At 35.0% G+C, this 26,951-nt stretch overlaps 1 protein-coding gene across 3 annotated transcripts in view; it reads left to right on the plus strand.

Moving 5' to 3' along the window:
* Positions 1–26,951, plus strand: part of BRAF (B-Raf proto-oncogene, serine/threonine kinase) — a 109,780-nt gene that overhangs the window by 62,470 nt on the left and 20,359 nt on the right. Inside the window, exons 8-16 of one of the 3 annotated variants that reach the window (XM_087820978.1) lie at positions 2,675–2,834; positions 7,482–7,518; positions 8,908–9,027; positions 11,211–11,347; positions 12,586–12,703; positions 14,807–14,891; positions 16,020–16,196; positions 25,914–25,960; positions 26,676–26,794. In XM_087820978.1, the coding sequence (XP_087677104.1) occupies positions 2,675–2,834; positions 7,482–7,518; positions 8,908–9,027; positions 11,211–11,347; positions 12,586–12,703; positions 14,807–14,891; positions 16,020–16,196; positions 25,914–25,960; positions 26,676–26,794 (1,000 nt within the window). Of the gene's footprint in view, positions 1–2,674; positions 2,835–7,481; positions 7,519–8,907; positions 9,028–11,210; positions 11,348–12,585; positions 12,704–14,806; positions 14,892–16,019; positions 16,197–24,409; positions 25,579–25,913; positions 25,961–26,675; positions 26,795–26,951 lie in introns of those variants that run through there. The other 2 variants (XM_016205092.2, XM_016205094.2) reach the window with 2 other exon arrangements.

Here is a 26,951-nt window from a genome sequence, read left to right on the forward strand (position 1 = left end):
ATTGTCCAGTTTCGATAAAAAATTAGAGGTACCTACTTTTCTACTTTTAAAATATGCTTTGGGATGCGTAAGTTTGGAATGAAAAGTCAGCATTTAAAAATTTGCTGAACAGAGGTAGTCACTTTGCTTCAAAGCTTTTAATATTCTAGATTAAAAATGAGACCCAAACTGGTAATTTGCTGAAGGATGTTAGAGGTAAAAAATTCTTTTTATTTTTAATTTGGTACTGCTATAAAGAAGTTTGCAGCAAGATATAGAAATATCATGAGGTGAAAGCCAGTTTGCTGACTGCCAACATACTTCACAGGGTATAAATTGCCTTGGTTTGAGTAAAGAATTGACAGCATGGAAACTCAATTTTATCAGTCCCCAGAAATGATGAGAGTTAGGGATATACTGGTTTACATTAACCAGAATTAGAAAGCACGAATTTAGAATGCCAGGTAATTCATTTTAGTGAGAAATAAGCCTGTTGTGTAGACTAAACTTCTTATGTTGGATCGACCAACACTTACCCTGCTTTTGAGAGATATTAATGAGAAACCAAATTATAATCAAAAAATTGTTAAGGATGGAATTAGGCCATGGTTCAGATGTTTAATGACATCAGAATATAATAAGTGTTCTCTCAAATTATAATATACTTGCCCTGAAAGCTAGATAAATTGGCTTTGTGGAACAGCACATACCTTTCCCTGGGGGGGTTGTTAGATACTGACTGCCAAATCATAGTGTTTCTGACTTTGTGTAATAAGCAGCTACCCTTTTTGTCTAATATATCCATTTTTTCTTTAGATATGATAGTAAAATTTATTAGATTAAATCCAGGTTTTTGTTTTTCTTCTGGACCAATGTCCTTTGCATACATATTTCTGATATAATATGCATTACATATTGCTGTCTTAATTCACTAAGTTTCAAGAATGAGTTGCTGTCACTTATGCCTACATCAAATTAGAGTATCTTGTAGTTAATTCAGACTTTTTCTATCTTCAAGTCCTACCTTAAAGTATGTTACTGCCTTGAGACTTCAAATCAGTCTATATAAAACAGTTTTTTTGTAATCTGCACTTTCCAAAACTTTTTTAAAAATTCTAATATTGTCATTTTTACATTCTTTTACCTGCTCCCAAATATTTTAGCAAAGGGTGTATATTTGGCTGCCTAGAGCAAAAATAAAGATGACTCTGTCACAAACTAAAACTTTCTCAACAGTTAGAATAAAAGGGCCAGTGGAGCATGCTAATTTTCCTAAAGGCCAGTTTTATCAGTCTTTGCCTACAGTTCTCATTGGGCTGATACCAGTTTTTTATAGTACTTATATTTTATTATTAGTATTTCACTTCTATGTGGATTCATTTAGTTAATATGAACAGATAAAGTGTATGTTTCTTTTCTTACCCTTAATAGTGTGGTTCAGAGAAGTAAAACTATAAACTGGTATGATTTAGACTTGTTAACATGCTCTATTCTTAAATTTTTTGTCACTATTTGGCTTCTTTGTCGCTTCAAAGCTTTATTTCTTTTCTACTATATTTTCTTCCTATTCTTCTCTAAACCCTCTCCCCTCACAAAATATATTTTTATCCCCACTACGTTGTATTTCTGGCTATGTCTTAATAACCACTAAGTAATACTGATTAATTACAGAGTTTGCATAAGATGGGGTAGAATGATAACTAGTCTCTAAAGAGAGGCCTTTAGCACGGAGTCACTTATTGGTCCTGATGGAGCTCACTAAGACAGCCATACCTTATCTTTCAAGTGATCCCCACTTCCCAGCTCCCTTGGCTATCTTTTCTGAGGGGCATAGACTCCTCAAAGCTATTACAGTCTACTGTCAAATCTTTAGTGTGCTCTGTGATTTATTTTAGGGACAGTGATGAGAGATCCTACACTTTGTTATTTATTTGCATTACCAAAATATAGACCTCTCTGTAACCTTATTTTGATGATTCATCAAAAAGCAATTTTTATAAATAATTTGCTTTAGTGCTTGTATGATTCTTATGTGTCTCTTGTGTCAGTTATTGGGCATGGCAAACATTTCAAAACATGAGCGACTAACGCTATAAGGATCAGGATCAGCTTTTGAATTTGGAAATGATCATTTGCTATTGTTCAGGATTTTAATTCACCTCTTGTGTAAAGCAACAGGTGTATCTTTCAGGTCCTGGAATACTCATGCGTATTCTCAAAATATTTATAATTGCCTAATTTTTTCCATAAAAATGTCATTTTGGTAACTTCAGCTATCAAGAAATGGCAAAGGTAGGAAAAATGGCAGATTTTATTCACTCAGTCTCTATCTAGAGCATTTTTGTGTAACTTTAAAGGACAAGAGTTTCTTCAGCTGATTAACCACAGGTAATTTCTAGACATTTGTAAATTTCCTGGGAGTTTTTCTGGATAAGAATCAGTGTTCTTATCATTGATAGTCCCTGGAGGGTCTGCTTCAGCAAAGCACTTTTGTCAGTAATAGTTGTAGGCATATATTAGTTTTTTAAACTAATACTTTTTAAAACCCATTCCTGCTCGGTTTTTAGTGCTTTATTTTAACAATTTTATTTGAGAATAGGAAAACAAGGAAACCTTTATATCATCAATTTTTTTAATGTTGTTATCTCTATAAAGTTGCTCTGAATCTTATCTTCAAATGACTTGATTTTTCCAGGCCCCAAATGCTCACCAGTCCGTCTCCTTCAAAATCCATTCCAATTCCACAGCCTTTCCGACCAGCAGATGAAGATCATCGAAATCAGTTTGGACAACGAGACCGGTCCTCATCAGCTCCAAATGTGCATATAAACACAATAGAACCTGTCAATATTGATGTAAGTATCCAGCATTATTAGAACTAAAAAATTCAAGTGTATTTATTTTTCTGCTACAGTTATAGTAGAAATCAGAAATAAGTGCTATCTTTCATTAATCACAGTGATAAGTGATAGACTTCTAAGAGTTCCAGATCAGAAAAGCCTTGCCATCTTCTCTGATGGCATTAAATGCTTAACTGGTACCAAGTTACAAACTTCTGATTTTTTTCCCCCTTATGACACCATCTGTAAAAGTCCTGTCTTCATTTAACAGATAATCCACATGGCAATTTTATGGTAAAGAAAAAAGTACGAATACAATTGCAAGTTTTTTCTTTAAATCAATTTGAAATCTTTACCTAAACTTCTAAAAGTACAACTTTGAGTTAAATAACCCTTCAGGACTAATCATTACTTTATGTATTTGACATGTAAAGCTGCCTTTTTTATCTCCTTTACTTTCTTGAATATACCATTGTATTCCATCTCTGTACACATCTTGAATTTGGGCATATTTTTTAATGTAAAGTTTGTCATGAAGTTTTAATCATTCCTTGTTTAAAATGCATCTTCTCTGGTCTTATCCTATATTGTAATCTCACCTCTTCAGTTATTTTGGCCACCTCTGGCTGGTCACTCTTGACATTTTTACTTTTCTAGTTTATCTTGCACACTGTAACTTAATTATGCACATTAGTGTCGCTTCATCAACTAGATCTTAACTTCTGTACAGCAGAAACCATTCCTAATATAGTTCATTTGGCACCTATATTAGAACTAAATAAATGATAGGTCATCAAAAAAATGCTCGTTTCAGTGAAAGAGTTAGGAAATAAAGCAGAGGAAATTCCCCATAATGTAGACCAGGGGTCAACAAACTTTTTCTTAAAGGGCCAGATAGTAAATATTTTAGGCTTGTGGGTCATATTTCTAATGCCATTGTAGTGTGAAAGCAACCATAGACAATGGATTATAAACAAATGGATGTGGCTATATTCCACTAAAATTTTATTTATAAGAACAGGTGGCCATCTCACTGTATTTTGCCAGTCCTCAATATAGACAAAGAAAGGAAGAGATGAGAAAAAAGATGAAACACACAGGATCAGTCCAAAAGAACTGGTTCATTTAATTGAGTCATCCTGGTAACTGAATCACATAGAACAGGATAAAAGCGTCCTGTCTGAGCTGTGGTGGGCTGGGATCCTTGGAATAATCTTGGAATTAGGTATTGTTTTCCAGAACTTGTGCTTTAGAATAAAGAGTATAGGTTATCCTTAATCTCTGTAATAAATAACAAAAATGAGAAAATTCACAAGGGTTTTCTTTGTTGTTTTGGAAAGTAATTATATTTAAAAAGGAAATTGAAACTGTTTCCGCATGTAAACAGGGTCCTGGAGTTAATAAGGTGGTTCTGATTATACAGGAATTCCTTACGTGAGTCCTCATAATTACAAGGTGGAGTAGAGAAGCAAAAATTTTCCTAACAGGAAAATATTCACTAATTAACAGAGTACTTTAATATTAGTTTCCACTCAAACATATCCCTTCCCATTTAATACCAGCCTACATTCCAAACCCTTTACATCAATATCCAACGTTTCAATGGAAATGTAATGCAAACTGATTGCAAATCTGGCACACAAAAAAAGAAAAAAGATTTTAAGGATTTTATGGAAACTGTAAAAAGTGACTTCAGAGAACTACTTAAATCATATAAAGCCATTGAGAAATACACAGAAATTAGTCCAGTTAATAACAGAAAACAGAAAATCCATAAGGATGACAGTGTAATAGGCTCTTCAGATGAAAATGATTTCAGTATCAAAGGATTAATAGAGGCCCTTGAAGGGTGAAGTACTCTAAAATTTTCTCTTAAGTGATTATTATTGTGATGTAAAAGATGAACTCGAAATTAAGAATTTCAGTTTGTGCTATCATATAAGTTTGGTATTATGACCAACAAAAACTTGATTGTTTCTATGTTTATTCTAAGAATTAACATTTTTAAAATTATAACTTAAATTTTATTTAATGTAAAGGAAATACTCCGTATTGTAAATTTTAATTTCATTTTTAAAGATAAATTCCCAAATCTGACTTTCTTCCCACTTTTTACTATGAAATTTTTTCTGTATTTTTATTGGATTCATTTTAAGTAACTTTTTTCTAATATTAATATCTTCAACTAATAAGGTTTTCCTCAATTTAGAGATGTAGGAGAAGGGACTATAGGAATAAACAGTGAAATAAGAAATCAAATCTTATTTCTAGGTTATGTCTATTTTTAGATGTTCAAAATTATAACCTTCATCTTTACTTTCAAAATGAACATTCTTTTAGACCAACGATTTTCAATCCTTTTCACTTCATGGCACACTTAAGCTAATTACTAAAATTTCTGCGGCACACCAAAAAATATAATTTTTTGCTGATCTGACAAAAAAATAGATATAATTTTGATTAATTTTACTGGACAGCTACTGTTGTGTTGGTTGTTGTCCTTTTTTTATTTGACAATCTAAGGGAAAAGAGGTCAGTGCCCCTGACTAAATAGTACAGTATTGCGTGTTTTAAAAAGTCTTGCAGCACTCTGGTTGAAAATCGCTTTTAGGCTCTTCCGCTTTCTCTCTCCTTGCCACCACTGAACTTCTATCCTCTAAGGCTTAAACATCTGGAGCACCGCCTTTGTATACTGCATTTTCGTCCTCCCCTTTAAGCAGGTAGTCATAAGGGGTCACCTTTTCCTCTTGATATGCATCTGAGGTTTACTTTTTGGTTTTTTAATACGTTTTTATTGATTTCAGAGAGAGAAAGGGAGAGGGAGAGAGAAACATCAATGAGAATAATTGATCTGCCTCCTGCACGCCCCCTACTGGGGACTGAGCCTGCAACCTGGCACGTTTCCCTGACCAGGAATCAAAACATGACCTCCAGATTCATGGGTCCATGCTGAACAACTGAGCCACACCGGTTGGACTGAGATTTGTTCTCATTACCATACCAGCTGGGCCCATATTTCTTCATTTGAACTACTCACTACATTAATCTCCTAAATGGACTTCCTGCGGTTGATTTCCCTTTTTCCATTTCTATTTTTTACACTACCACCATATTAATTTTTTACAACACCTCAATCATCTCTTTCCTTGTTCCAAAACTGTCGTTAACTTCCCATTAATTATAAGATAAAGTACAAACCCTTTAAGCATTTTCGTTCAGTGTCAAATAATTTCATTCAATTTCAGTTATTATTATTATTCCAGTAAACAAGATTTACTATTGACTCTGGGATAGACACTGTGTCAGAATTGGGAATTAAGGACAAATTAGCACACAATCTTTACCCTCAACAAAGTCATAATCTAATGGATGAATCAGATGTATAAATAAATATCACAAAAATATATAATGATGTTTATTGAAGGGGGTGATAAACTCTACCTGATTGGATCTAGGAATATTTAGCAGAGAAGGGACAACATTTAAGCCAGATTATAAAAGATGAATGAGTAGGAGTTTATTAATAAGCACTAGTTGGGGTTTTAGGAAGAAAATTTGTTAAGGAAATAGTATATGCAAAAGTAAAAGTACCTTTACACAGAAAGTTAGAGATTTTATATTTATTAGTAGCCATATAAGACTTAGCACCTTGTTTGCAGGTCTGTGAGAGCTTGTTGATATTCTGTAGAAAATGTTGAAGGCTTTATATAATACATTGAACATGATAGAAATGCATTTGTAAAGAATTCACTCTTTGTTTTAACCCATAAACAAAAAGCTGTCTATTTGCAAAAAGCCTCTGGGCCTATTTAGAGACATTTGGGGCCATTCAGTCCCTCACATTTAAATTATCCTGTGGGTTAACACACTAAATCTAAGTTTTTCCTATTAAGCTCCAAATTGCATTGCATTGCCTTGCCAGAAGATTCTTTCCCTCACCCCTAACACTGTCTGTTGTAAAATGTAAAAAACTGTATTTTAATAATGAGCAATTTTAACAGAACCCTTGTTTGAGCCATTTTGGTTATTTTCCTTCTAGTGTTTCCTCACGTACCATATTTTTATGATTGTAATCAATTACATTTAATTTTGTATTCTATTTTTTTAATTATATTGTAAATATGTTTCATGATTCAGTCTTCATAATTATTTTAGTAGCTGCATAATTATTAAATTTACACACCATAATTTACTTAGCAAATATAGAAATAAGCTTAGATGAGGGAAATAATTATTTCTGACTTTTTAGTATGAATGATAATGCTACAGTAAACATCTTTGTGCATATCATTGTTTTTCTTCTGAATTATTTCCTTAGGAAAAATTCCCAGAAGTGGAATTACAGGATCAAAGGGTATGAACATTTTATGGCTCTTAATATGTGCCAATAGAATTTTTTTTAAGAATTGATGCAGCCATTGGTTTTGAATGGCCTGAAGTGGATCTCAGCATTTGGTCAGGACTAATAATCCCTTCAATGTAGGGTTAGGTTGGCAAGTGCTTCACATTTTTATTTTATCACATTCACTAGCTAATTCCATATTTTTCTGTTTTGTGAAGTAATTATAAGACAGTTATTAACCTTTCTGTTAATGCTTAAAGGAAAATTCATTGTTATTACCACATGCTTTGAATAAAATATACATTACTATTTATTTGTAGGACTTGATTAGAGACCAAGGGTTTCGTAGTGATGGAGGTAAGTGGTGATTTCAGTTTTTAAAAACTCAGGGAAAAATGCAACTGCTTTGCTGCTTGTCTCCTTTATATTTGCTTCTTTCATGAAACACAGACACAGAGAAAAATGTGTAGAGAAAACCCAAATTTTTTTTTGTTTTTCTTTAGTATTATCTCTAGTAAAATTTTAACTAATTTATAACATGAGTAGAGAAAAAGAAGACATAAAATGATTATGAAATGTACTACATATGGCTTTAAAAGGTTATCAAGGAGAGATTTTTAGTTATTTTACCCACTTTATTGATTCCAAACCATCTCCAAAGCTGAAAAGCAAAATTTTGGGGGGGAACCTCCACCAATACTTAAAGATTGAGCTTAGAATCAATTAAAACTTGATTTCCCTAAACCATTCTTGGAGAATCCCTTGGATTGTCTGTCACAACTTCTCAATTTGATAGATATTGTCAGCTACTTCCCTCAGCCTTATAAAAGGGTTTGAAATGTACATTTTACATAATAGACCCCTAATAGAAAAGCCCAGTTGCCTTTTTTTGTCCAGTAAATAAAATAAGCAAATGACAAATTAAACTGAGATTTCTTATAGAATTTTCATCCAACATTCACTCTAGCACCCAGTAAAAATAAGGGGCATAAGAAAACATTGCTTAAGAAAAATACTTTTTAGATGAGAATTTACCCCCACATAATGTTTCCCAAGAGATGGTATCTGAAACTATCTTAAAGTTTTCTTCTAGATGATTCTCCATGCTTACCTTTCAGCTGTCTTCTGTATGATAAGGAAGGCCTGCGATACGCGTGCTTATCTTGCTTAGAGTTGGTCTCTTCACTGTGACCCGCTTTATCTTCAAAATGTCTAAGCCCAGCCTCAAAGATACTTTATTGAACAAACTTTGTATAAACCATCTTTTGTTGTGTTTCTGTGTACCTGTGAAGCTACCAAAGTAATAACCCTGCATTATGTACTCTGGACTTCGTATTTGCTGTAGCACATAGTTATGAGAGTGGTTTTTGTTTGTTATCCATGAACCCTCCGATTAATGTTGCTGCCGGTTTGACTTTCATATGTCTTAGTAGCTGTGGCTTTTGAAAATTTTGCCCAATACATCCAGCATTTAAATGTTACCATCATTTTAGCATCACAAAGTTAACTTAGTCATAAAAACTGCCTGCTTAGTGCCTAAAATGAAGTGGCATTTCTTGTCCTTTTTTATGAGTCACTTTTGAAAAAATCATTGGGATTTTATGAAAATAAGCAGTTTTTTAAACATCCAGAATTATTTTGTGAAGCAGGCTTCGACTCATCTTATTTATTCCCCATGACTTCTTTCATTTCTTCTGTGTGTCTGTCTTCCTGTGTTTGCCTGCCCCTCTCTTTCTCTTCTAACAGCCCCTTTGAACCAACTGATGCGCTGTCTTCGGAAATACCAATCCCGGACTCCCAGTCCCCTCCTACATTCTGTCCCCAGTGAAATAGTGTTTGATTTTGAGCCTGGCCCAGTGTTCAGAGGTAGTTGGGCTCTTCTTTCTTGTTTCACCCAAAACAAACTAAATATAAACTACAGATACTGTTTGTGCCTCACCCTCACTGTGTGTGTTTGTAAGTGTGAGAGTTTTCAGTACTAAATTTCTGCTTGGCCTGGCTGGAATGCTCTGAATGTGCTTCTCACACATACTCACTACCACAAGCTTTCTGTATGCTGTCTGTCATAAAATTTAAAAGCAAAAAAAGTCTGAGATTTCCATCATATTTTTTGTTACATTACTTTTTGGTCTTGATAACATCTTAAACTCAGTGGGTGGTAATAAATAATGTGGGAGGGGGTGTCCTATTTGAATTCCTTTTATTTTAATCCATTTAAGTGGTCACCTTGATGACTGTTAATATTTGTTATCAATTTCTGTGATTTTTTAAAAAGTAAAAATGGAAATGAAAATCCCTATTATGAGATTTTACTAGAGTTTTGATTTTATTTTTCTGTAATAGCAACAGTGTCCTTTTTAAAATGTAGGGCATGTATATTTTATATTATCAAAGATAGGGAACTTTGAAAAGATTTTTCATATATTTGGTGTATTTTAGCATACTTAAAAATTTGAGAATTGATACTTTCAGTTATGCCTTAATTTGAGGAAAAAGTTAGCAATATAATTCCAATCTCTCATTTTATCTTAACATACTTTAATTAGTGGTTAAACTGATTTTTTAAAAATTTAAGTCAAAATTGAGACAGGAATTTGCTATCAATAGTTTTAAAGAGTTTACTGGCTTTTGCAAGTTAGTGCCTGTCACTTATTCTGTGCATAGTGGTGGTGTTTCCAATTTTTGCTCTCAGCCGAACTGTTTCTCAGAAAATCCACAGAATGGGCTGGAAGTCACACAGGATCGAGTAGCATAATTTAAGTAATAGCATTCGAGTACTAAGTAGATTACAGCTGAGAAGCCTGGCAAGCAGTTAAGGCTTTATGATGTTGAAAATTATCAGTGGAAGGTAGAAAATGGGTTGTGCTCTAGTTAATAGACATTCCAGATACCATTTTCTTTTAGAAATTTCAATATAAGATTATGGAAATTCCACATGATAACATATGTAATGAAGTAATGAGAAGATTTTTACACAGATTTAACATTTAAATGTTGCCATTGGTATCCCTGTTCTTTGAAAGATAGTGACTGCCCCCCCCCCCAAGAATATTAGTCTTCTTTAAAAAAAAACCATGAAGTCTTTTTGTTCTGTATGTGCAAATATTTTTTGACATCTCAGTCCTACTTAACTATAGTCAGGCCCCACTAGGAGTCTTTGCCCTGAACTTCTGTGAACCAGGCCCTACTGTGCATGAACTTAGAATTATTGCCACTGAGCCAGTATTTAGAAAAGTACCCATCAGAAAGGTATGCAACCTTGCCAACTGAGTCTACTTTCAGAGAATTGCACCCCTTAGGCTCAGTTGGCTGATAGAATGTTTCCATTTGTAGTAAATTGGCTGAGAAGCTGTATCACTTACTTTTTTCTCACTTATAAAGGCAGGGATTTTTCAGAGAGTCTTGAGAAACCTGCTGGCTTTGTATGCAGGCAACAAATAATCTTTGTTTAGTAGAATAAGCCTTCAGGAACTGATGAAACTGACCAGTATCTCTCACTCGTAAGTAGTATAGTGTGTGGTGTAGGATTTTTTTTTTTTTTTTTTGTGGCTAATACAAAAAAGCCACATATTTTCAGCATTAAGGCCATTATTAGAATATGTTTCCATTTGGGGATTTCCATCTTTTTTTATATTACTTGGCTGCTGAAGCAACATAAAATAATTAAAATTTTATTTTTTATATAGGCTTTTAAATTGATTTTGCTTTTTTAATTTTTTAAATCAAAGAATCAGGACCTTGGGAGTATTGTTTTGGATTTTTCTCTTATTTTAGAGAGATTCTTTTCCTTAGATTATGCATCAAAAAGCAAAATGTATATCTATAATCAGACATTTCAGAAGTCATTAAATTGGCCAGAAAACTAAAAGAAATTGTAGTACTAATTACCAAGTGAGGCCCTTTTTTGGCCTATCCTTTCTAAAAGGTCTGTACTTGAACATGCACTGCATTTTTTAAATAAGTCTAAATCTCCCCCTACCCTCCGCCCCCAATAAATCAACAAGCTTGATCTTCCTTTAATGGATACATCTTTCCTTTCACTAACTTAGGATCAACTACAGGCTTGTCTGCCACGCCCCCTGCCTCATTACCTGGCTCACTTACTAATGTGAAAGCATTGCAGAAATCCCCAGGACCTCAGCGGGAAAGGAAATCATCTTCATCCTCAGAAGACAGGAATCGCATGGTAAGAGCATGTGGTACCTTTATTCTTCTGTGGTCTTTCTTTATAGAAGTCACAGCCAAATCTAATGTCACCTTTTAGACATACTGATATGTCCATATGTGACACAGAATTCCCATAATCAGATAAAATTAAGAGCTGATAATTGTTTGCTTAAAGCATATTCACACAATACAGATTTTTGCTCTCAACTCAATGTAATTAAGTAAAAGGTGGTTTTGAAAGAGTAAGAATACAGTTGACCCTTGAATAATATGAATTTGAATTGCATGGATCTACTTACATGCAAATTTTTTTCAATAAATATACAGTTGGCCCTTCATATCCCTAGGTTTTGCATCCATGATTCAAGGAACCGAGGACTGAAAACAGTATTGGTCCTGGAACCAATTCCCAACAACTACCAAGGGACCATTATAGTTAAGTTTTAGGTGAAAAAGCTATACACCTATTTTCCACTGCACTGGGGCTTGGCACCCCTTAACCCTACATTGTTTGAGGGTCAACTGTAGTGTACTGTTTTTAAAATAAGGAAGGAAGAGTAAGCTAGTATTTTAGGAAGCATCATTAGGCATAATGTTCTTAAGTGCTTATCTGAAATTCAGATACCTACTAAGTGACATTTTTTCCTGTTTGAAAAAGTAACTTTCTGCTGCACAGTAAGTCTATATTAAAAACTAATACTTTAATTTTAGCAATAGTGTATTAATAGTTTATTAATAGGGGGATAGGTGTATTCTTTACCCTACCAAAGTATTGCGTATGTTGACAATTCTTTAAGAGACTGGATCAGATAAGATATATTAGGAAATTTGGTGCTGACTGGAAGAAGGTAAGTAGATAAATAATCAACAGTTACCGTAGTATGTTAACTTAGAGTTTTCACCTTTGGAGCCAGAATTAGTCACAGATGTGTGGAACTTACCTTGCCCATTAGTAGTCCTCCAAATTATAAAAGACTTATCTTATTGATTTTAGTGATACATATTTCTGCTCATACCCAATAAATAATTTTTAATAAATTGTTTCCATCCTAATACTGACTTAGGTCTTCAATTTAAGTTCTCTATTGTAAGAATCATACTTCTATTATTCTGCCAGAGTGTGTGTTTTTTCCTTTTAGAAGATATTATCACTTTCTAACTTATGTCCCTTTCAGAAACTGGGGAATGTACTTAGTGTAAAACATAAGATTTTCCTTTTTTGTTTGCTTTGGCTTGACTTTTGTACTTTTTATCAAGAAAACACTTGGTAGACGGGATTCAAGTGATGATTGGGAGATTCCTGATGGGCAGATCACAGTGGGACAAAGAATTGGATCTGGGTCATTTGGGACAGTCTACAAGGGAAAGTGGCATGGTATGTATGTAATACGGTGACCTTGTCATAAGTTATAATAATAGGATATATCTAACTTTAATTAAAATAATCAAAGGTAGTATTTACTTTCTGAATCATTAAACTTTTTTGATCATATTCAAGAGTTCCTAAAGGTTTCTTACAAAAATTATGGGAAATAAAAATGGACAGAGATTTTTTTAGATTGGTCATAATCAGAGTTGTGATTATAATGCTGCTGGTGGGGAAATAAATTGCTACAAATTTTCTGGAGAGAAATTTGACAATATGTTCATCAAGCCAGTAATTCCATTTGCAGAAATTTATAATGAGGAAGTAATTGGACAGGAATAAACAGAAGTGGGTGCAAGTACATTAATTAGAGATTTATTAATGAAAAATGGAAAAAATGTAAGTGCCCATTAATAGAGTATTATATAAATAAGTTGATAACCTCCATATGTGATTAAATAGAAATTAAAATAGTATGGTAGATTTATGTTTACTGCTATGGAAAGGTGCCTGTGGTATATTAAATTTTACAAAGCACCATGTATAATATCCCATATTATGCTGCTATGTAGAAATATATTTAACAATATTTAAAATGATCATCAGTATTTGAATACTTACCTTCTTAGGTTATCTTTTCATATGAATTCATAAATATCCACACTGATACATATAAAAGCCTAATAGAATATACATCAGTATATTAACAGTGGTCACTTCTGAGTGACATGACTATGGAAATATTTTTTCTTTATGCTTTCAAAATATTTTACCTTTTTGCTATGAGCACTGTATGACTTTGATAATCAGGAAAAATCATTTATATTGAAGTATAATATACCTGCAGAAAAGTGCATTTAAACATTCAAGTAGCTGAAATCTCACAAAGTGAACACATCTGTAGTCAATAAACAGAACATTACCAGTATTGTAGAAGTCCTCTTCATGTCTTCCTACCCCAAGGATAATCACTATTCTGACTTTAGCAGAAATCATATAGTATGTACTCTTGTGTCTCACCCCTTTTCACTCAACGTTGTTTATAAGATTTATCTATATTGTTGTATGTAGTTGTAGATCATTCATGCTTTATATAGTATTCCATAAAACGATTCCTTTTTCTATGTACTGTGTGATGAGCATTTGAATAGTTTCCAGTTTGTGCCTATTACAAATGCTGCTTCTGTGAATATTCTTAGTGCGTTCACATCATTTGGTGAACATTTGTGTTCATTTTTGCTGGGTATATACCTAGGAAAGAATTGTGGGCCACTGGATATGCATATGTTCCATTTTAGTAGGTACTGCCAACAATGTTTCAAGTGGTTGTACCAATTTACACACCCACTGGCAGTTTGAGTTCTACCTGTTTCACATAAAGTTGCGGGAGGTTTTTAATATGTTTCTATTGATTTCCAACAGAGGAAGGGAGAGGGAGAGAGAGAGAAACATTAATGATGTGAGAGAATCATTGAGATAGGCTGCCTCCTGCACTGGGAATCAGGCCCGCAACCTGGGCATGTGTCCTGACCAGGAATCGAACCATGACCTCCTGGTTCATGGGTTGATGCTCAACCACTAAGCCAACACCAGCTGGGCAACATAAAGTTTTTTAAAAATAATGATTACAGTTTTAATAACTTTCCTAAGCAAAGCAACAAGTCATCTATAGATCTGAAAAAAAATGTTAACTACTCTGATAAAGAAGTTTTGTAGTTTTCTATTTCAGCCAAGCTCCATTGGGCCTGTCATTTGTAGTTTTAACAGTTAGTAAATGTGTCTAATTTAATATTGTTAAATAACCAGGAAAATACCATGGGTCCTTAATTGGTTAAACTAAATTCCCAGGGGAAAAACAAGTTGGCTATTTTTTTGGATTGATGTTTTGAAATGCCGCTGTAAGAGAATCATTGTTAGTTTAGTTTTTATCCTTAGAAAATTAATGCAGTTAAGGAAGGTATGATATAATTTATTGTTAAGTTACACCATAAAGCAATTTAATAGTGGTGTGGACTTAACGCTGTGGTAATTAGTGAAAATACCCAAGAGTTTTTTTAATATTTTTTAATTTAAAAAACCAGAATGACATTTGGAATGACAATTACCTTTTAGGTGATGTGGCAGTGAAAATGTTGAATGTGACAGCACCCACACCTCAGCAGTTACAGGCCTTCAAAAATGAAGTAGGAGTACTCAGGTGAGTTAGTGTGAATTATTGTTTTCCAGAGACGTTATCTTGTTTTTTAAAAATATATATATATATATATCTTTATTGATTTCAGACAGAGGAAGGGAGGGAGAGAGAGAGAGAAACATCAATGATGAGAGAGTCATTGATCAACTGCCTCTTGCACACCCCCAACCAGGGATCAAGCCCACAACCCGAGCATGTGCCCTGACCAGGAATCAAACCGCGATCTCCTGGATCCTAGGTCAATGCTCAACCACTGAGCCGTTGCCGGCTGGGCGACATTATCTTCTTTAACTTCTGTTTTCCAATGGGCACCGCTGTTAGATATAAAGACTTACTCTAAGTGCATAAAGCAAAGTTTGAGAATATTTTGTCTTTAACCATATTCTTTTAAGTGATGTGCAGTGTTATATTGTACAGCTGATAGGTGGATTAAGCCTAGAGTGAACTAATGGAAATGTAGAGCTCTGATTATGAGAAGTAATACTTCCACTTATGGAAATAGTACTCTCAGAATTCTAATCTTATCAGAACACAGTTAGAGATTGTATCATGCCCTGGAGTTTGAGGAACATTAACAAACTGGAGTACATTTAGGCAGGGACAGCTTAGATGGGGATGATTCTAGAACTGTAACTTAGGGGGGAAAGTAATCAACAGAACTGAGGATATTGGGTCCATAGAAGGCTGTTACATTCTAGAGGGTACAGACTCTTATTGCAGAAAGTAGAACAGGAAACCAGTGGGGAAGTTGTAGGAAAATGATTTTTTCTCAACCCAAAAAAACTTTCTAAAACTAGGACCACTTTAAAAAGGGGAGGGGAGGAATACGCTTTAGCCTCAGTGGTGAGCTTCCCGTAGTTGAAGGTATTTAAGCAACCTCTCATTGCCTGTCTGCTATATTTAAAAAGATATTTCTGAAAAGAGTAGAATGTTAAACTAGATAATTATTAAAGTCTCTTAAAAATTTATCCTTCTTTTGCCTTTTTAAAAAAATACCTTTTTCTGACATCTTACTGATAAGTAGACCGCTTTTTAAAAAAATACCTTTTTCTGACATCTTACTGATAAGTAGACCGCTTTGGCCTCTTTTTTAAGATTTGCTGACGTTTGCTGTCACATTTCTTTTTGTAGGAAAACTCGACATGTGAATATTCTACTCTTCATGGGCTATTCAACAAAGCCACAGTTGGCAATTGTTACCCAGTGGTGTGAGGGCTCCAGCTTATATCACCATCTCCACATCATTGAGACCAAGTTCGAGATGATCAAACTTATAGATATTGCACGGCAGACTGCACAGGGCATGGAGTAAGTTCCATTCTGTTAAACCTCTTGTAAATTATTTTTGAAGACCATTGAGGGTGTTTGAAAGATTTTAGATAATAATCTTTTGGATTGCTTTTTAAATTACTGCCTGATAGCATATGGACACTTGCAATATGATGCTAAGAAATAAAATAGTCTGTACTACAGTCTTCAAAACATACAAAGTATTTGATAATAAGTATGTGACTACAAACTTAGGGTTTGCATGCAGTAATGTAGCTAAGCAGTAATGGTTCAGAAAACAAAAAGACTACTAAAAAATCATTAGCAGTTATAGAAGTATATAAAATAATTGTTAGTTATCCTTTCAAATTATTTTCTCCAAGTGCCCATATTTTCTATTGCAAAATAGTCATTTGCACATAATAAAGTAAAATGAAAATCTGTATTCTGATCCTTTTAGAGGATTTTAAGTTGGATTGTTTATATCCACTGAATTATGCTCTGTAATTTAAAAGATAAAAAATAACTTTATAAAATTTACTATAGGCCAGAATCTGAATCTGTTCAAATCCGAAAGGTTATATTAAAATATTATGAAGAGTAAACAATGGCAAAAATAGTAAGCATTGAGAAAAAGACAAAGCTTATTCTCCAGCCCTCACCCCACACACGCACCCTCCTCAGGGCCTTCTACTTGTTATTTTCTCTTTGGGATACTCATGCCACACATATCCACAGAGCTGCTCCCCGTGTCTTTGTTCAAATGTTACCTTTTAAAAGAAGCCTTTCCTTATCACCTTATATTAGCAATTTTCAGCTGGTGTGCCGCAAGAAATTTAAAACATGCAACACCTGACTCTTTCTGTTTTCCCTTAGATTGTCAGGTAAAAAAATAACAATAGCCATCTGGTGTGAATAAATCAAAATGACACCTATTTTTTTGTCAGATCAGCTGAAAATATTTTTTTTTGTGCCAAAAAATTTTAGTAGTTAGTTTATGTGTGCCCTGAGATGAAAACAGTTAAAAATCGCTGCCTTATATAACTAACGTCCCTACCCTTCCCTGTCACTCTCTATACCTGATCTTTGTTTTTGTATTTTTAACACCCAGTTCCATATGACATAGTTGTTTATTACCTGTCACTCCCACTAGAATAGAAGCTGTATGAGAGCAGGGGCTTTGTTTTGTTCATTGTTTTATCCCTAATGCCTGGAACAGGGCCTGGCCTATGATAGGTACTCAGTACATATCTGTGAAATAAAAAAATGAAGGAGAAATAACTCAGTATTATTAAGTTTACCTTTTAGAAAAAAGAGAAGCCAAATCCTGCTTATACCAAAATTGAGAAATGTCAATAAAAGGAAAACTAGTCAACAAAGTAATAAAAGTATAGCAGGGAGGAAGGGCTTTTGCTATAAAGAGAGGTAGCAAAGAATAGTAATAAAAATTATTTTTCGAAACAGTGATGGGGCAGTCAAATGCCGGTATTGATTAAGACAAGATGACAGTAGAGAAGAACACTATCAAATTGGAATAGTTTTCTAGTCTGTGGGATAGTCAGTGAAGGGGCAATATTTTTCCATTGCTTCCAGTTTGGAATCTATAAGTGTAGACCTTTGCGGTCTATTTATCTCCTTCGAAATACTTTGCTTACATTTTAAGTAACACTCACTATATAATGAGTATCCCTGGTTATGAATGTAGCACATGGCTGTGTGTGGTGGTTACCAGGGGGAAAGGGGGCGATAGGGGATGAAGAGGGTAAAGGGGGTCAGATACAAGGCAACGAAAGGAGACCAGACCTCAGGTGGTGAGCACGCAATAGAGTGTACAGATGTCATATTGTAAAGTTGTACACCTGAAATTTATATAGTGTGATTAACCATTGTTACCCTAACCAATTTAATTTTAAAAATAATTAATTAAAAAGAAAAAATTCTATTTCCATAGTATCCAGAAGGATAAAACACTGCTCAAAGAAATTCAAAAAAAAAAGAAATGAATTTTGGGGTAATGAAAAATTTTGAATAGATGGTAGTAGATGCACAACATTGGGACTTTACCTAGTGCCACTGAATTGTACATTTAAAAATGGTTAAAATGGGAAATTTTATGCTATATATAGTTTACCACAATAAAGTTAATAAATAAAATGTCTGTGCAAGATTCAGATAAGGTGAGAGATTTATGCTATCTTCTGAAACTCCACTAAAACTATAGTAAAGGATTGTTTCTTAAGCATCAACATATAAGGTTGGAAATAAAACAAAGGAAGGAAATAATGTCAACAACATTTTAAAAGCTAGAAAGCAGATGGAGAAGTAATCATGGACTTAGTAGACCCAGAAAAACTAAATCATTAGTTGGCAATGGGGAAATGAAAGCTAACTTGATTTATACCACAGAATCTTCAAAAGTCTCAGGAATTGGGTATCTCCCAAGGAGGGAAAGGGCATAAATGAAAAGGCCTGTCTGAAAAGCTTCTCAAAAATCTCATCTCCTGCTCTGTGCTCTGGATGGCGGCCCCGTCCCTACCCTGGTGGTAGACTGGACGTTTATTTTGTAGAGAGAGAAAAATATGTCTGGACTGGGAATGTGGACATGGATACATTACTAGAAACAGGGACTGAATGACTGCTTATTGAATGATGAATGGAGAGTTCCTCGCACTCTCTTTTCATTGGTTCCCAGAATGCGAGCAGCCAGACCTTCTCCTTCACACAAGACGTTGGAAGAGTCTTCTGTGAAGAATCTTACCAGCCAAGAGGAAAGACCCAAAGGTGGTGACATCAGGGATTCCACCTAGATCACTGTACAGGGAAATTCAAAAACAAGCAGCCCATCTATTTGCTAAAGCTCTCAGACAGCTTTTTAGTTCCTCATGCAGTCTGAGTAAGACAGATTACCTCTGGCTCACCTCAGACATCAGAGGGAAAATCTCTGATGCCAATGAGAGAGACCAAAACAAATGGGGGTTGGGGAGAAGGCAACTAGAAATAAACACAAAGCAAGAAGAGATACCCCTTCCCCCAAAAAAACTGTCAGTTTCCTCAGCAATAAAAGAAGATTTTTCTATCCATGAAACAAAAACAGATCAGATGCTTTAAAAGAAACTTTCCAATAACAAAAAATAGTTAAAATATTGATGTTTATAGTATACTGGAAATGACATCCTTTGCAGTTATTTAAACTTTCAAGTGTTTGGTTCCTTCTCTCATGTCCTCCACCATCATTTCACACGTCCATACATTATTTAAATGGCCGTTAATAATATGCTTTTGCAAAGCCCTCATTTCAAAATAGTCTGCCTCTTGAATGTGAATGTTTTCCAGGTGCTGTTGAAACTGATCTTTCTGACTACTTTCCAGAATGTATTTTAAAGTCCCAGGGCATAAGCAGAATAAGAGCATCTGAACTCATTGCATGGGTATACCAACCTCAGTGCTGGGGTTGCAGTCACTCATAAGATAAAACCTTTAGTCATTAGGAAAGTTAAATCATTAGGACTCTCAAATGTGTCGCCTTTATTTGCGTACAGAATATAAGCAGATAGTGGATAGGTGACATTTTTCCTGTGTGATTCTGTCTTCGGACAGAACTCAATGAATGATCATTTCTGATTCCTAGATTTTACCTGAAGAGAGCAGAGCTATTCAAATGGTAGATAACTACAGACTTACTCATAGAAATCAAGGTTCATATAGTATGTTCATCAGCTTCTCACCTGACAGTCATTGATTCAGCCTAAGGGCCACGATATTTCAAGAATATTGTTACTAAAGAAAGTTCAGGAATGGTCAAATTCATTGTGTCATTTCTTTGCAGGACCTTTAATGTCAGTATAATATTTATGGTATAATTTTTAACTTAGCTTTATTAGAAACTTTACTAAATGTTAAATCAAGGAGGCACAAAGAGAAAGTTGTGGTCTGGCATTATACTCACAGAAGTGTTATATTCTGAATATAAGGCAAATAAAAATAATTTGGGGCCCGGCCGGGCGTGGCTCAGCGATTGAGCGTCGACCTAGGATCCAGGCAATTGGGGTTCGATTCCCGGTCAGGGCACATCCCCGGGTTGCAGGCTCGATCAATGACTCTGTCATCATTGATGTTTCTATCTCTCTCCCTCTCCTTTCCTGTCTCTGAAATCAATAAAGATATATTTTAAAGAATAAATAAATAATAATAATTTGGGGATGAAACCTCACGATTTACTTTTTATAAAAATAATGAAGGGTATGCCCCCTTTACTCATAAATAAATCTACTTAAAGATCACATGAGTTGAAGCTGAAAGATGGTGAGCATGTATTAATGATTGAAAATAACTCTGATCAAAAAATATAGCGAATATGATTTTTTGGTGGATAAAAACAAAAACGAGGATGCTGATAATCAGAAAAATGCAAACTAAACAAAGAGATACTATTTTTTTACCCATTGGAATTGAACAAATGCCTGTATTCTTACAAGATCACACGTTGGTAAAAATTAGAGGAATTGTTTACTGGGACAGGCCTGATGCAACCAGCCACCCTGGGAGTGTTTTGGAAGTATCTGTTGAAACAGAAAATAAGTGTTCTACCCCCAAGAAACACAAGTTTTTGTTCCAAAAGATGTGTATAGGAAGAATCGTATTATAGGAAAACACATTAATAGTGGAAAGTTGGAAACATAATGGCCATCAGTAGAGGACTGGATAGATAAAATATTGGCATGTGTACAAGGGAATAGTATACGGCAGAAAGGAATTATGTGTGTATCAACATCAGCTTTAAAATACATCAAGTAAGAAAAGCTAGCTGTAGCATGAAACCACTTAATATTTTAAAAACAACACTTTTTATATTTGGGGTTTTTTAAGTCGTGCATATATTTATATGAAAAAGTATTAAAAAATAGGATTAGAAGGCACACACCAAGCTCAGTAATGTTTGTCTCCGGGAATGGCAAAAGGGGTCAGGATGGGGGCAGCTGTGAAGCAGAAGTGTTTTAGGTTTACCTGTAACATTCTAATTGTTTATGTCTTTTTAATAAAAAAGATATATTTTACTTTCATAACCTTTTTACAAGTATAAACTGGAGGTGGGGAACAGGAGGCAAAATGTGTAAAAAGTTTACACATTTGATTATGGTAAGAATATGAGTGATTCTACATTATCCTTTGTTGCAGTTTTTCTTAATTTCAAAATAAAACTTATAAAGAAATACATAATCAGAAAATGTAAACAAACATTAGTAACCACCAAGTAATCTACCATCAAGAGAGACTTACCAGTAATTACCATTGATTGTGTGTTCTTTCAGAATTTGTTATTTTAATACTATATATAGTGGTTTCTTGTTGCTGTTTTTAAATATGGAATCATCGTGGTGTTGCCTTTTTTCACTCACTCTTACTTTAAATATCTTTACTGGTCAATAAATACTAGGTTCTGACCCCAGCTCTGCTACGTACTGGTAACTCACACTCTCCCTCTTTTTTTAATACCACTATGCTCTGTGGTTTTTATACAGTGATGTATTTAGCAATTATAGTACTTACTATGTGCCAGGCATTGTTCTGTGTACTTTATATACATATAGCCTCATTTAAACCTCAGCAACCCTGTGAGATAGATCCTATTATTAGCCTCATTTTACTGATGAAGAAACTAGGATATAGAAAGGTTAAGTAACTTGCCCCGGGCACTTAGGCTCTAGAGTGCACTCCCTTAACCTTTTACACCGCGCTGCTGCTCCATTTTAGTCAGTTCTTTCAACAGCCCCAAGTGGGCCCTTGATGCCTTATAGCGGTCATGCTTTCAGTTCCATAGTTCATTGGCTCCTCTGCTAGACACTGCTGTACCGCCTGCCCTCCAGTCTCCAGCACCTCTTCTCCCAGAACAGTCAGCGTGCCGCTTCACTAAGAGAACTAGAAGCACGCACCATCACATTAACCCACCTGCCGACATGCATGCTGTTTTCTGCCTTATCACTAAGAGTAAAAGCCAGTCCTTCCAGTTTGTGCACTAGATCCCATCCCTTTTCCCTACTCACTTGTGTTTTTTGAGCAGATAGACTCCCCCATTCATCATCAGGTTTTTCTTTTCTACTGGACTTCCATTTTAAAACATTTTTCTTATAATGCACTTTTGGGAGAGTATTGATAATTGTTGAATCTAGGTGGAAGGCATCTGGTGGGTGGTTGTACCATTCTTTCAGCTTTTCTCTGTGCTTATACATTTCATAATACAAAAGTTGTAGAGGCTGCTCCCTTGGTCCCACTTCCCTTTCCAGCTCTCACCTCATTCCTCTTCCACTTACAGTAAAGCTGCCCAGGAGAGTTGTTGGTACTCACTCTTCGTACCTTCTTTTCATCTCAGTAGTTGGCAGCTCTGTTCTTTCAGCCACTTAGTCTAACATTTTGTAATTACCTTTGCCTCCTCTCTTTCTCACATTACATAACCAGTCTTCTATCAGCTCCTGCCGGCCCTATCTCTAAACTAGATCTGCAGTCTTACACCTTCTCATCATCTGCTCTCCTATCATTCTGATGCGAGCCACCATTAGCTCCTGCCTGGGTAGTGCCTGCTTCCACCTTTACCACCTTCAGTTTCTTCTCAACACAGCAGCCAGAGTGGTCCTTTTAAGACCTGGGTCAGATTGGGCTGTTCTGAAGAATGCTGCGGTGAGCATGAGGTTGCAGGTCTCTCTCAGACATCTGTATCCTAATAGAGATTCACCTGGATATATACCCGGAAGTGGGGCTGCTCGATCATATGGTAATTCTATTAGTTTTTTGAGAACCACTGTATTGATTTTTATTGGGACTGCATCTATTTATGTTCCCATAGTAGTGCATGAGGATTCTTTTTTTCTCTACATTCTCACCAACATTTGTTGTTTCTTGTCTTTTTGATAATAGCCTTTTTAACAGGTGGGAGGTGATGTCTCACTGTGGTTTGGATTTGCATTTCCCTGATGAGTAGTGATGTTGAGCATCTTTTCATGTACCTTCATCTGTATGCCTTCTTTGGAAAAGTGTCTATTTTTTAAGTTGAATTGTTTCAAGTTTTTTTGCTATTGAGTTGTAAGAGTTTTATGTATTTTTTTGGATATCCCCTTATCAGATATGTGATTTGCAAGTATTTTCTCCTCATGGTAGGTTGCCTTATCATTTTGGTGGAAGTTTCCTTTGCATTGAAGAAGATTTTTAGTTGTTTGTAATCCCACTTGTTTATTTTTGCTTTTGTTTGTCAAACCCAAAACAAATCATTACCAAGACCAATGACAGGAGCTTACCACCTGTCTTCTCTGAGGAGTTTCTTACATTCAAGGGGAAAAGGGAGAAGAGAGCCTCCCTCTAGTGTGTTGGTCACATCAGGTCTAGAGCACTGTATTTATTTTAGGGGCTTCATATTATGCTCTAAAAAGAACGTTGCAAAGCTGAATCTTGGATAAGAGTTTGAAAGAAGCAGCATAGAGAACAGATTTTACTAGATCATTTCCCAGCTTTAAGATTAGATAGACATTTTTTTCTTCAAGGAAGGAGACTCCTAAGAGAAACCTATCGAGAGTGGTATTCATTTAGTTTATAGCATATGTGTTTTCTTTCCTACTACTTTTGTAAACCTGTAAGTTTCTCATTAACATCTTAGAAAAGAAGGAGGTAATTTAATTACCTTAAGATATGGCTAGACTTGTGCATCATCTGCGGAAAGTAAAGTTTATTTATTCTTGTTTCCTTTTCTACCCTCAACCAGTTATGTGTTTTTTGGCATCTTGGTTATAACTGGTAGGTGCTTAGGAAATTATGTTCCAGTGTCACTCTGTGTAGTAATTCCTCTGGGACATTATATTACGTGGGGGGCGGGGTATGATTTTCACCCTATTTTTTCAGCTAGGGAATTCGAGTCCCTTTTTCCCCCCAACCTTCTATTACATAGACCTGGATTTCTGTTCCTTTGCTGTTTTTGTTATAGAGATGTTACAGAAAGAAATTTATTAAATGAGATAAAAGTTAGGAAAGCAAAGTTTTAAACAATAAAGGATTGCAAAGGATAAGATAATGTTATTTCAAGTTGCAGCTATATGCAACTTTGACCTGTAATAGTTTATGCCAAACAACTTCTACGGTTGTATCGCTAGCTCAGCAATCAAATTTATGTCTTATTAGTTATCTAGTACTTTCTTGGGGAGAAACTTTCTCTCCTCAGCCCTCTATTATATTTCTGTCTACCTTATTCTTGCTGTATTTCTTTGTATTAGATTTGTTGGAAAGATTGACAGAATCCATCAGGAACACCTTTATCTTCCTTTGTTGTCACTTCATCATGCTGCTGTGTTTTCACATGAACCACTCGTCCGTTGTTTTTATTTCAAAGGAGACAGAACCTCTTCAAACACTAACACCTTCTGTGAACTGAACACCAGCCCCCTGGCGGAAGCACGGAGCTTCACCACCACTGCCATCATTCATCCCCTTCTAATGCAGACAAGGTCTCCCCTCTAGAAAACACTTTAGACTGAGACCCGTTTTTTTTTATATGTTTTTACCTTTCTTTGTCACTGCAGAACTTCTGGGTTCTAAGTAGACTTTTGTGTTGTAAAATGACACTAGGCCTAAAAAGCCATGATGACAAGATAATTTTAGATTGTAGTGAAAGCTATAAAGGAAATAAACAGTGTGAAGTGAGAGAGTAATTGGAGAAGGGGCTACTTTGTATAAACTAATTTAAAACGAAAATTTTATCTGAAAAAAAGTTTCAAAATTTTATTCTCTGGAAGGATGTGGAAGTTTAAATGAAGATGGGAAAGCGTAAATTATAAGCTTAATGATTTGCAGACCTATTTTTAACAGTGATATTATAATCTCATTTTAAGGCAAAACTTATTTCCTAATGGTCATTGTCAAGTTTCAGGAGTCTTATATAGCTCTTTTCTCCAGCATTAAATGAAGAAAGATAACCTTGACTAGGACATTATATGCATCTCAGTGTAGTTGACTCAACTGATGTGTTTTGAATACTTACCTTATGCCACGCACTGTACTTGGCACTGGGGATAAACAGAAATAAGTTGGCGCAGCTCTTTTCCCTCAATGAACTCAACTAAAGCTATTATTGAGGAAGTTTGCTACTCATTAGTTTTAAGTAGGTATTTTAAGAATATATTAATACTACCTTTAAGAATGGTTTTATCGGTTAAACTTCCATATTCTAGTAGAGTTTTACATTCTAAGTAGAAATCGAACAGAGGCAGATAAACACGTGAATCAGGCTGTTACAGTGATCTCTGTGTAACTGAGCAGTGAAAGGTCACTTGCAGCTAAGTCAGTCATGGGAAAGGTCGCTCAGTAGTTAGAACGTATGTTCAGCCTTCAAGGATAGGCATGGATAGGCGGAGAATAGAATGAAAGCTAATTTGGGGGTGGAACGGGGGAGGGGGTGTTTAAGGTACAAAGGACATGGATAAATAGGCTTGACTGGAGCAAAAGGTTTGTATTGGTAAATAGTAAAAGATAAAGTAAAGTCTTTTCATAGAAAACAAGATTTGGGCTGTACCATATTAGTAATAATATGTTCCTCTAATCCTAAATTCATTCACAGTCTATTTTAATATTTCTTATATGAAGGAGTTAATCACATTGTACAGTTTGCAGTTGTATCATGATTCAAAATACATCTTTATTTATACCCCTAAATATGTTTTAGAAATTTTGAGGCCAGAGTCTTTAGCCCTACTCAGGTTAAAATGATGTTTTGTTTTTCAGTTACTTACACGCCAAGTCAATCATCCACAGAGACCTCAAGAGTAATAGTATCCTTCCTGAAATTTGTCTGCGAAGTTTGAAAACATCCTGACTTTTCTTCTGCATTTTGTCTTCACATTATGTAAAAACAGTTTCATGCTAAGTTCAATGTACTGTAAAGAGAATTAATAAATGGGTTTGCATGAGAGTGTAGTAGAGCAAGGTACTACAACCTGCTTTTGGTTTCTGAATGATTGAGCATTACAATAAAAATCTATCGGATCTTTATGGTAGCAGGGCTCTTTTTGATTGCTTCCTTACTATCAGCACTATAAAACAGGAAGTTTTGTAGCTATCTGCTAGTTTCTGTTGGCACTCTGACCTTGCTCAGCAGTAGTTAAGATGTAACTAAAGGCTCTAAGTTACAAATAACATGAGGTGAGAAAAACAATTTTTCATCTTCCATAAACTCAGATTAAGATCCCGTCTGCCATCCACCCTCATTCCAGTGAAGAGCCAACAGTGCCTGCAGGATATTTGTGCCTATGTTGCTGAAATCCTGTGAGGAAGTTTCAGGATCTCCCATAATCTTAGGAAAGCATCTCACCTCATTCTGCTACATGTCAAACCCCTAAAAACCTTAAAAGCAGGTTATTCAGGCCTAAATAGACCTCATTAACATTACAGAATTACAGAAATTATATCTCTTACCTAAATTTTTTGTGATGCTTGCTCTGACAGGAAAGTGAGATCTATGGTTTTCCTTTACTTACTGCACCACAGATATCTTTCTTCATGAAGACCTCACAGTAAAAATAGGTGACTTTGGCCTAGCCACAGTGAAATCTCGATGGAGTGGGTCCCATCAGTTTGAACAGTTGTCTGGATCCATCTTGTGGATGGTAAGAATTGAGGCTTTTTTCCATTAATTTTTTGGACCCTGAGATGCTGCGGAGTACTAGAAAGTCATTGAAAGTCTAACTATAGTGTTTTCATAGTTCCCAGTATTCACAAAAGTCAACGTTGATCTTATTATTTATGTAAATAGATCTTAACTTT

Source organism: Miniopterus natalensis, chromosome 10 (genome assembly GCF_054644295.1).
Source record: "Miniopterus natalensis isolate mMinNat1 chromosome 10, mMinNat1.hap1, whole genome shotgun sequence".
Classification (NCBI taxonomy): Eukaryota; Metazoa; Chordata; class Mammalia; order Chiroptera; family Miniopteridae; genus Miniopterus; species Miniopterus natalensis.